The sequence below is a fragment of the Falco naumanni genome, chromosome 1, assembly GCF_017639655.2.
Source record: "Falco naumanni isolate bFalNau1 chromosome 1, bFalNau1.pat, whole genome shotgun sequence".
In the NCBI taxonomy this organism is placed as follows: Eukaryota; Metazoa; Chordata; class Aves; order Falconiformes; family Falconidae; genus Falco; species Falco naumanni.
The window spans coordinates 45,519,956-45,532,469 of record NC_054054.1 but is presented as its reverse complement, the minus strand read 5'-3'; the positions used below and the strand labels follow the sequence as shown (position 1 = coordinate 45,532,469).

Sequence of the window (12,514 nt, the reverse complement as noted above, 5' to 3'; positions counted from 1 at the left end):
CCTTCCCAGTACCCAAGATATTCAGGCTACAGTATCATACTTGGGTAACAGCTTCACCTCTGGAAGCACAGGTTGGTTCCATTCACTTTTACCACGCACGTTGATTTACAGACTACTTCTGGAAGGATCAGTATTTAAAAAGCAAAGTGAAATTAATGAAAATGTGTCCAAGAAAAACCTATCAAGCATTCACCCCAATTAAGCTTGACTCTGGTCTGGCCCTTGATACTAAATTCAAGTATCTAAACCCCCAGTTTCTATACAAAATAGTCTTTTACCTAAATTCACATAAACATCTATCACATGAGTTATTTTTATTACTGAATACCGAGTTACTTCTATTACTGAATGTAGCTTTCTTTTTTAGCATATGGTTTGGAGATCAGTATTTTGTTTAAGTTATAAACAGCCTTTTCGTACTGAGCAAGCAAACTAACTTGAGCCAAATCTTACTTTCACTTGTTAGATGTCTGCAGTGTTATCAGATGTGAAGGCAACCTCAAGAATTATTATTCTGAATAGAACTAGGAGAATTCACGGCAGCCAAGCACAAAGGTTGAGCCCCTTTCTTATTCCAAAGGGCTCTCCTTACATGTCTTTTTATCTGGACTTACACATCTCTTGCTGTTTTTTTAATCCCTCTAAAGCATTCAGAAAGGCTACAGATTACTTTCCAAAACCCTCTGAAGCAGAAGTCTATCTGGACTTGCTCTGCTGTACATTAACAGAACTTGAGGGAACAAGCATATTAAACAAGGTACAAAAGGGAAAACAAAGGCCTTAGTTTCTCCAGGATCATTTTCAGAACCCAAGAAACCTGCTGTGCTGGAAAGCTCTTTAAGAGTAAGGTGTTAAATAAAGGAACCATCTAATTCTATTATGGCCATCTCAGCAGTTCATCAGATCCTTGTCTAAACACAGGAGAAAACAGAGATCCTATGTGGATCCAAAGGCCCCAAAGAAAACAATCATTTTGCTCGGGGCAGAGATTACAGAGAAGATAGTTGGAGTTGAGAGTCTGGAGCAGAAACAAGACCTTTGTATTGCAGAAGACTTTTACTGCTAAATGGATTATTTTTTTTTCTCCTTTTGTTCTTTCTGAGCTGCTATAAGATTCCCCACAGTCTTTCAGGCAGTCGAAAACAAATGAGCAATTACACTAAAATGGAATCTTACACCCAAAACATTCAGCAATGCCTTCAGACACACCCCCGCAGTCAGCAAAGATTTAACAAGTAAATAACTTACTCCTCCACATCATTACTACACACCTACAAGCAAAATCCAACACCTCTTTCAGCAACAGCAGCAATTTCTTTCTGTAAGTAACAGAGAAGTGAAGAAAACATATCCTTCAAGAGCTCTAAGCCTCACCAGCCAGATGAAAACAGCAATTAGATTTATGAAGTCTTTTGCAGAACAGCTTTTCAACACCTAGCTAACCTGTTCAAGCAGAAAACCCCAAATCAACATACATGACAGTATTATTTTCATGTTACAAACCTCCAAGGTATTTCGACGCTTCACTTAATATAGTCTCAAGATTTGTATCTGTTGGTTATTTCATTTAAGTTTTAATGAAATGACTCTGCTACCATTTGTTTCATCTATTTATTTTTGGAACAGTACTGCTTTAAAGCCAGGCAACAGCACTATTTCAATTTTTCTGCAAGATTTGTTTTCAAGTAAGTGTTCTGATGAGTCTCAGGATGAGTAATATTCCCATCCAAAATAAGGATGGCTTATACTATTGGTTCATGTATTTGACTCATTCTCCTTCGAAAGATCTGGTGAAGGCATGAAAGCTTGGCTGTATTTCATACAAGCATTCAAGCTAAACAGCTATAAGCACATTATCCTACTAAACTTTGTTTAAAATGCTTTTAGCAATATTCCCTAAGGATCTTCAAACCTGCAAATTCAGTGTTTATAAAATCCAGGACAACTCACACATTCTTTGCAAAGAAGCCTTGACATTGCATACAGCTAACTCCCCACTGGGGTTTAAACATTTTTCAGACTCATCTTCTACCTGTTTTGTTCTTAAATGATCAATTAATGCAACTGCACAAATCTTTCCATCAGACAAGCAGGAACTGATACAAATAAATTCAATTTCTGTTCTCTTTGTGTGTAGAGAAATATCTCTTCAGGACTATATATAATAATTTTGCCTCTCAACAGAGATTTGTTACACTTAGTCATGGAACACCAAGTCATGTTTCATAAGTGCAGTGAAGCAAGACACAGTATGTTTTGGTGTTCTTCTGGGCATTCTAAGGCCTTTGACTACAGTGCCAGTAATACCTGTATCTTGGAAAAAAAATCCAAGCCAAGAGCATTGCAGAAAACTACTCCTGTTAAGTTTGTAAAGACAAAGCCATCAAAGTAGAATATCACTTACCTTTCGTTTCAGTACACTGAGTTTTTCAACTACTCCATCCAGGAGACTAACAACAGAATCCACAGCAGGACAACTGCTCAGCGTCTTCTCCAGCTCTGCCACAACCATTGTAACGTGGCTAGTCTCTCTATCAATGTTTTTCTGTGCAGCTCGAAACCGTTTGTTCAGTGTTTCATATGGCACCTAAATAAGAAATACCAAGTCATTAGACTTTCTACAGTAAAAAAAGCCAGGTCTTCTAGAGTTTAAAGAGCCTGATGATTTTATCTGATGCAGTCAGAAGACCACCTAGGTTCCAGGACACTAGAGGTCATTAATTGAACTTGAGTTCTCGTATCAAAGCCCTTAATTTAAGCCCTCTCAGCAAGGAGATAACACTTCAAAACTTATGAAAAAAAACCAGCAACCAGAAATAAAAGCTGGTAGATTCTTTTCTGATACCGTTTTCACCTATCCTGCTCTGACTGTAGCAGGCACTGATGGAAACAGTTTAGGGAGAAGAGACAGCAGACGTGTGCATGTAAAACAGAACAGCTACCAGTTAACTACAGCTAAGATACCGCCCTTCAGAATACAGCTTAACTTTACATTTCTTTCCTTCAGGAGTTCATGAAAGAAGAGAAAGTCACCTTTGAGAAAGCATGTATAATGCATATTACCTACTGGGAATTTTCTGTTTAGTGCACCAGTGATTATTCAGGAAATCCAATAAGTCTCCTGCCTACTTCTGCCCACGAAGGACCACTTTTTACTACTAATTCCAGTAGGACTATAACAAATGCCAAGAGAAACCCCATATAAGTTTTTTTTCTTTTAGTGAAAGAAAGCCTACACTGTATGACTAAGTTTGTTAAATTCCTGTACCGCTCCATTCTTTAGCTTAGAGGCTAATGAGTCTTGGAGGTCTCCTATCCTACTTGTCCCACAACTTTATGGGGCAGCCATATCAACACTGCTACTGACTGCCATTAAGGACATACATGAGTAGTCCACAGCCTGGTCAAATTTTAGGGTACTGAATGACTTTGGGAAAACTTAGTTATTGTTAAGCTACTCTCACCATATTGCTTCCACTACAGTGACAGCATAAGCAATTTAGACTGGTAGTTCTATTCCTTCATGGAAACAGGAATTTTAAAACTAAAAAGATTCCAGTACTGTACACTTCATCCATCCATATCTTTTCATCTTGAAAAACTCCATGACAAGTTATTTCAAGTAGTTATGATAATCTTGACTGCTTTTCCATTAATCAAAGGCATAATTTAGCTAGCAATCAGAAACGCGAATCAGTGTTCTGTTTGGTACATATCACATATGTTTAATTACAAATCTTTCAAGTGTATCACTTCTAATCAATTATATCAACTTTGCGTCCATTTTCTTCCTTCTAATCAACTGCACACAAGGAAGCACCCCCAGCACCCACTCTCCTTTTGACTTTTATCAGGAGAGAAGCGACTGCATAACCGTTGCAGTTCACAACAAGAGATGCACTGAGAAACAGTTTAGGTTCACAGTAAGTATGATGAGACAAAGCACTCACTTTCCAAGACTTTGTGTAACCCACAACAGGTTGTTCTTATTTGTAGTAGAAGGATACTCCTGGTAAGACATCAAAGAGCTTCTCTTCTCAGAAAAACTGAGCTGATCTACTTAATGATCTCAAACCAAGACCTAAGCAAATGATGGAACAAGCCTTTACCACAGAAGTATCAAGCTAAACCAACTGTTTTCCTTATACGTATTCCCCTAAAAATCTCAGCATCACCCCCTCCAAAACTCAAACTACATAAACCATCACAATTAATAGCCTTCAATACCTACTTAATTGTCTATGTAAAAATCTTTTTTTCCATCTTTAGCTCTTATTTCCCTTCTCCATTTCCACAAAAAGTGATTAAATGTTTTAAAGCTCCACAGAGAGGTGTTTTGGAGGGCCATTATTTTGAGATGTCATGCTTTTGAGCATGGAAACTTGTTTCTGACTCTAAGACTTGATGCCAGACAGCATTAAGACAACTTCTTTTGCCCCCTGCATTTTTTTAACTATTCATTGAAAACCAGGCTTCCTTCAGTTACTTGCATCTACTGAATTTGTGCAAGTACTTTGCTAATCAGCTTTCTACAGGACACTGAAAAGCTACATCAATCAATTTTTAGAAGCTACTACTCATCTAAGTATCTGTTTGACTACAAAGTGTTTTTGTTAAATTTTGAGCAGTCAGTTGAACTTGACACACATCTAGTCAGTTTGAAAAAAAAAAATCAGCTTTAATATCCCTTTTCCTTTGTTTCTTATCTGCACACGAAAGCAATGAGAGTTCCCATTTTCCTTGCCCTGTCTCTTTAGCGTGCAAATTTCTGGCATAATCTGTGTTCATACGACATTTAGAACAATTGGACTTTCCACTTCAGCTGGCATCATGGTATGTAATTTATAATGTGACTAGGTGCAATAAGTTTCTGAATCTTATCTTTTTTTCCTACCCCCCCAAAAATTTGAATATCTTGTTGAAGAGGCTATGACTTGAACTGTTACACTATATGCTCTGAAAGTAAATGCAAATAAATACATCGGTAAACATAATTTGAGTTTACCATAACAAGGGAAATAACTTTAAAGACAGAATGAAATTATTTGCACAACCGAAACTCTGCAAATAGTCTTTAACAGGTTTGGGGTTTTTTTTGTTTTGTTGGTTTTTTTCCTTTTGGTTTTTTTGTTTGTTTGGGGTTTTTTCCCCCCGTAATTTGCTTGTTTCTTACTATAGAACCAGCAGTTTTTAGAGAATATTTGTAAACTGTACCCAGGTACAGCTTTTACACCTTACTTTACTGGATTCTACAAATGCCAAAATGTAGAAATTGCAATTGCCATGTTCCTTACTGAGCAAGTATCTTATCTAGACTCTGCATCCTGATCTGCTCATTCTTTTGTTATTAGTAGAGCTCCTATGCTCAAAAGAGACTCTGTTTCCTAGCACTGGTTTGCTTTACTGCAGAACTCTTCAAAAGTTACAGACACTGTATCAATAAGTTGGTTTTTTTCAATCCAATAATGAAAGTAAATGGAAGGAGAACATAACAAAACAATGCTCTGGAAAATGTAATTCTGTAAGTTCTTAGTTATGGTTCACTTTAACTTTCAGGTACCATAGGTATAAAACAGTGAATACCAAACTTTTTGGACCAAAAGGCAGCTGCAATATTTATACATATTATTAGCTGCCACAAGCCTATCAGAGACTGTCAATTTTTACTGCCAGTACCATTCTGTGACCAAGACCAGATTACACCGTTATTCTTTAAGGACAAGAGTGACCTATAGAAGTCAGCCTAGGGAAGTGTTACCTTAATGAAAAAAAGGATAACCACTACTAAACATAGAAAACAATTGAAATAAAGCAGCAAGAACCAACCAGAATGTGTTCTGTAAAAGCACAATACCAACTTGTCCTACTTAGAGCTTGGAAAACAACACTTCAGTTGGCTCACACCATCAACATACAAGAGGATACAGAAAGGACAAATGTAAAATATTAGTGGGCAGCACATTTAAATCCAGCATCACTAAATAGATTCTGCTTCTTTTGTTCAACTTCCACAGCTGCAGACACATTATTCAACTTAAGCATGTACTAAAGCACCTCAAACAAACCTAAAGAAAAGGAATTTGACTTAAGCTAGAACAGCCTACAGAAGAAGTAAAGTTACAGTAATGCAAGTTTTTCCAAGATCAAAATTTTGCTACTGTGAAGGAAAGTCTGCAGAAGCCTCCAGGCAAACAAATGGAGCATAACCATTTCCAGGTGCTAAGTGCTAACAGAGAGGTAGAGACAACTGAATAGCCTGGTCCACATATTTTCTTCATTTCAGAAGTTACTTTGCTCTGGTTTTACTAAGCCAGAAAACTGATGTACTGTCCCAGAACATGCTCCAACAACCTCTAGGTCTGGACATCAGACTTATGAGAGGATCCTTCTGGGTCTAAAAGCTTGACCTGGTGGAAAAGGAGGAAGGACTGCCATGAGAGCTTTACCTTGGTTATTCACTTGAGTGGAGAACAGCAGAGCTAAGAATGTCAGAGGCACTTTTTAAGCTTACACTTAGGAACTCAACTGTGACGTTAACTATCTGCCCTTCAAAACCAAACACCGTCCTCTTCCAGTGCATGAATGTAAATAAGGTATCACGAGAAGTCTGACTAGTTCTAAAATCATGAAATGGCTAAAACTGTTCAAGTTGTGCAACTGTAGGCAATATTTCTTTTAATAAACCACATCAAATTTAACTTGAAACACCCTTAAATAGTGAATTTAATAATGATAGTACTAAATATTTCCATCAAATTAAGTTTTTCAATAAGGCATTGATTTATTGATATGCTTTTCATTTTTCTGAATATATACCAAATCTAGAAAAAAACAGCAAATAATAAATGATTGCCTATATTGTATCCTGATTGTTAGCAAACTGTATTACTTCTGAAGTGTTATCAGTCTGTAAAAGACTAAAGACATTGAAGTAGTATCAAGTTAAACAGCGAATCCTCTACTGCATCCTACAATGCGTATCTACTTTTGTTTTTACATTCAATATCAACATTTTAATGAAATTCTTTATTTTTCCTAACATTTTCAAGATTTATCTACATGCACACACTTAGTACTCCACTCATAAATCAAATATATAGAAACAGACTGCTGACAAGTACTCTTACCTCAGCCCAGGCTTTTTCTTTCTTTTACAGACACAGAAAATTGTCTTTAAAAAACATGCCATGAGAACATACCACCTATAGCCTTTAACAATACAGAAAGGGAGAACAGAACGCAAATCATTTTCCCCTCACAGAAGTTAATTATAGCTTAAAAAGCTCCACTACCTCAAGAGTATTTATGCTGGTGGGAGTCAAACAACAGACTGGACTTCTTACACTGGTTTTAGCACCTTGATGGCATCTCAAGAATGTGGCAAGTCACACACTCAGCTTCAGTGACAGACACAGTCACTCATTAAGAACCTAGGGTTTTCAAACAAAGTGAAGACGTATGCTGCTGAAGGGTGCTCTGCTTGGGAGAAAGTAAGAAATAACAAATGAAATATGAATTGTGGCTAGATCATCATTGCAGAGGTGTTACAGTTTTCCAGCCATGATGGAGAAAAAGCATTCTGAGTCTCAGCTAGAAATCCAGCACTTGCTACCATCATGGCCAACATAATACACCCACTTTATTCAACTAGAGTTCAAACTAATAAGCAACTGTAATTACAAGGACTTTATAGGCAGACGAGCAGCGAAGATGAAGAAGGACTTTATAGGCAGGAAGATGAAGAAAAGCATCTACAAAATTGAGTTTGTGACATAGCAACAAAGGACAAGAGAAAGTCTTAGTTCTAAATGCCAGCTTCGTCTTTACCGTTAAGGTCTTCTCCTAAGCCTTCCTGAATGTGTATGAACAACTGAGTCTGGGAAGAGAGGAACTATTTGCACAAGAAGTCTAAAGCAAGCTGAAAATATACAAGTACATGGGACCAGATGGGAGCTCGCTCGCTCACCAATGACACTGTCAAGCTGCTGTCTCAGAAATGTCAGTGAACAATGGAAGTTCTCAATGACTGAAACAGGCAAGTTCCTTGCCTCTTCCAAAAAGAAAACCTGGAAGATCATGGGAACTACAGGCTGATCTGCCTTATCTCAGAGCTTTGAAAAGTTATTAAAAGAAAGATTCATCTAGAAGCAATTTCCAAGTTCATAAAGGTAACCGGGAACAGCCAGCCCAGATTCACCATTGACAACACTGCTTTCAGTGATGAAACCACTCCCTCTGAGTGACCAGCATACATTGGCAGTCTTTCATGGATGGTGACTGAGTGGCTGGAATACAACACAGGTTAGGGACTGACTGGACAGCCAGGCTCAAAGAATAATGGTCAGTGGTTCAAAAGCTACGGGGTGGCCAATTACAGGCTCTGCTTGACTCCTGAGGAACATTATCAGCTCCAACATACGTGTCTTCAACCATCTGCACTATGGAACAGAACACAATCAGAAAGCTCAGAGGACAACAAATTGGTGGAGTGCTTGATAATGCTGGGTGGCAAAGCTGCCATTCAGAAGAAATGACAAGCTGGAGAAACACACCAAGAACTTTGTGATACGCAATCAAGGCAAAAACCAGAGCCCTGCACCTGGCACAAACCCACCTCATCCATTAGCACAGGCTGTGGAAAAACTGGCTAGGACCACTTGTACAGAAATAGATGTAGAGGTTCTGAGGGACAGCAGGTTGGATGTGAATCAACACGCTCTTGTGGCAATGAAAGTTAACCACAGACCAGGCTGCATTAGGAAGATTAAAGGCATTGGGTTGAGAGTTGTGATTGTTCTTCATGCTCAGCACTCATGCAAGCTCATCTGGAATACTGAGTCTGGTTTTCAGGTCACTTCCCTGCCCCTGCCAAAGAAAAGATGTTGACAAACTGGAAAGAGTCCAGAAGGCTGCCACCACAGTGGTTCACTGGTTGGAGGATACAAAATCCTAAGAGGCTGAGAAGGGCAGGCTTGTTTTGCTTGCAGAAGAGAAGGCTGCGGGGAGTTGGGAGCAGCACAATCTGATAGAAGTCTTCTACTACCTAAAGGTGACAGTCACAGATAAGAGCTAGCCACTTTCTCAGAGTTAGAGCGAAAAAGGAAGGAGGTAGAGTTGACAGTTACCAAGTAACATTCCAGCTGGACACAGGGAAAAAAATATTTTAGGCAGTATAGTTGATAAGCCCTGCAACAGCAGCTGAAAAAGGTGGGGCAATCTCCACCCTTGGAAAGTTTCAGAACTAGGCAGGACCATGAGCAACTAAAACTAGCTCTGAAGTTAGTCCAGATTGAAGGAGAAGCCTGAACTACACCGTCTGCAGAGGTCCTTTTATGAATTCATCTAGAAAGAGACTGGATAATAGATCCCCAGTGCTACTTTAGACACCAAATTCACCTCCACACGAAGGTACGAATGGCCATACCAGTAAGACCAAAAGCCTCTCCTCTATCACTACCCTCTCTCTGAAAATATCCAGAAAGCATATGGCAATTGAAAAAATGCCAGAACATAAAGTTACTAATCCCAAATAGTCTCTTTGGGCTTCCTGAACCAGAGGTGGGAGTTTTACTGTAGAAACATAACAGGGTGTTTCTCATCCATGAACTCTGCTAGTTATTGTAATATATATTACATTTCACAGTCTCATGCCCTCTGTGAGGAAATACTCCTTGGTTTTGACTTGTCAACTGCTAGCCTAATTCAAAACCCTTTTCGTTCTTGTTTTGGAAAAAAAAAAGGCAACATACACTCTCTCCTATGTCTCTTGCGATTGAAGAGGCTCCTTCTAAAGCATTCTTTGAAGACAGCCATTCTGTAGCTCTAATCACTCTTGCCCTTCTGTAGACATTTTCCAGTTCTACTACATACTTTTTCAGGATGAAGGAAGGGACAAAATGAGAGTAACTCACGTTACTTGTGGGAAGAAGAAACCATGACTTTCCATTGCTATGTAATGAGGTTCTCCATTCTCCCCTTTCCCAACTGTTTTGTCCTAGGTTTGTCAACATTTAACCTGATCATTCCCAGAAAACATTCACTCCCCAAGATCCCACTGAGCAATGATAATAATTTCCGACTCAGGTGTTATGTGTATAAGACTGGGATTGTTTTTTCTTTCCACCGTACCCAAGAACCGTATCACATTACACTTATCTATATTGAATTTCACCTATTTTAATACCCATTCAGTCTCTCATTCTTCTCTGATGCTTCACACTTGGGTTGTATCTGTAATACCTTGACTATTTCAGTATCATCAATGAAACTGGATCATCTCGGCACTCACTCTCTTCCATGCTGTTCAAACAGCTGAATATCAGCAGTACTGGCAGAGACACCAGCAGAACGCCAATACTAGGACTCTTCCATTATACAGGCTGGCTACTACATCTTGATGTTGGTTTCTTATCTTGCACAGTTTCCTATCTGCATAAGGACTTCTGTCTTTTTTCTTTCAAAAGTTCCTGATAAGGGATATCTTAAAAAAATCACATAGTAATACAAACAATCAACCAAACCCACCACCATACCATGTCTTTTTTTTTAAACATAGAAGTCCAATATCTTTGCATGGCACGACTTTCATTTTTTGAAGTCACATTAACTGATGCACATTATTCCATTCTTGATTAGTCAGAATAGTATTTCTGCATCAATAAACCATTGGTTGAAAGGGAAGAATCAATTACAGGTATTAAGAATCTCACTAAAATTTTACCAAAGTAGAAGCACTGAAGCAAAGCCTTCTACTTATTCTTTCTTCTACAGTCATCCCAAAAAAATCCTCAGACTACTTCAGCATTTATCAGAGAACTTCCAGAGAATAAAGGGGAGAACTGTATGCCAAAGATTGATCTTCCTTAAGCCAAATGAGTTTATTTATAAGAACTGTTACATACTGCATTTCTGCTCCTTCAGAGGTGTACAACGTTAGGCCAAATTGTTATGGCTACTGTGTGAAACTTTGAATACTATCTTGATGCTGCCCACAAGTTTTCTAACTGGTACACCGTAATACCAATATTTCTGAATGACTGAATTGCACATGTTTCTTTCATAATTAAAGTTCTGTGAAAAATGTAAGCCTTTATTCTCCCACATGTCTTTAACCTTACACTAGACCTTTAGCACACCAGGTCTCAAACTGATCTGGTCACATCCTGTATCAGCTAGATTTCCTTCTGCACTTATGCAGATTCAAGCCTAAAGAGTTCCAAATAATAAAAAAAGAAACTAAACCCTAAACAGTCAGACCACAACATAAATCAAAAAGACTTTCTACCCCACAGTGACTGCATAGAGCAAACTAGTTCAGATGAAGCAGAAAGAAAGAGAAAGCAAAAACCAGTTTGCATAGCTATCATTTGGTTGTTGGAAATCATAGAGCAAAAGCGATACTTCAAAGTCATCATGCTTGAAGGAAAAATTCTTTGGTGGTGAAAGTAAGACCACTCCCCAGACTCCTGTTCACAGGAATTTTCTAAAGTTTATTTTCTAAGAACTCATTTTCACAGAAAACAATATAGAGAACAGAAAAAAGCATCTTTTACATAGGTTTGCAGTTCTGTAAAAGAACATCTGTTTTCCTCCTGTGTTTGGGAGAAAGTAGTAAGGTCTAACCTGACAGCAGTACCAACTCACAGGCAGGGAAGTTTTAACTATGTATCCTGACTTCACTAATGTCAATGGGAATCATCCTTCTTTAACTTTACAGTTTCCCAGCTGAAAGGAATTCCTTGCCACAAAAGCGTGAATTATTATTTTTTTTAAACACAAATACCTATACTTTTTTACATCTTTCCAAATGAACTGGATCATGGGCAGGAAGGAATTTGAAATGGATTTTAAAGAACCTTTTTGCATACATGAGGTCAGATAACTAGTGGGAAGAAAAAAAAGTTTCAAGAAAAATAGTAAGAGTCCTACCAGATTAGGTGGAGGAAACCATTACAGAACTATGTTCTCCTTTCAAGGGTCAGAAAAATGATGTACTTCCTCTCCTCAACTGAGTTAGCTTAGAAGACCTGAAAAGCACTGAGATTTGTATGAATTTACAGGTCTCTGGGATAATTCAGTTGGAGACTGAGGTACAAATAATTTTTTTCAAATGCCATATGTTGTGCCCTTATATGAAATTAAGCCTAGCCACAAATGGGTAGGGAAAAGAAAGTGAGAAGTGCAGTGATGAAACTGCCTTTCAAAAAAGTAGAACCAAAGACAACTTAGCTCTACTCTATGAAAGAGGAAAAAGAAAGTATGGGAATAAGGAAGACAGACTAAGATTTCCTAAATAGTTTTAATAATGTTTTAAGAGAAAAGGTAAACCCAGCAATAAACACCTTTGAGCTTTAAATTGTTTCCTTGACACAAACTTAGATCACCACGCTCACCTTCCACAAAACAGAAAAGTAGAGGACATTTATTACACAGGACACCATTTGAAAAATGAGGCAGGGTACAATAAACTAGTGCAAGTTTTCCCTCAAACCACAGATTAAGCATTTCCATGCAG

General features: G+C 38.2%; 1 protein-coding gene across 5 annotated transcripts in view; it reads right to left on the bottom strand.

Annotated features, from left to right (window-relative positions):
* MAEA (macrophage erythroblast attacher, E3 ubiquitin ligase) overlaps window positions 1-12,514 on the bottom strand; it is a 54,340-nt gene that overhangs the window by 34,381 nt on the left and 7,445 nt on the right. For all 5 annotated transcript variants that reach the window (XM_040591922.1, XM_040591945.1, XM_040591911.1 and 2 more), the window contains one exon: window positions 2,405-2,587. In XM_040591922.1, coding sequence (XP_040447856.1) covers window positions 2,405-2,587 — 183 coding nt within the window. The remainder of the gene's footprint in view (window positions 1-2,404; window positions 2,588-12,514) is intronic.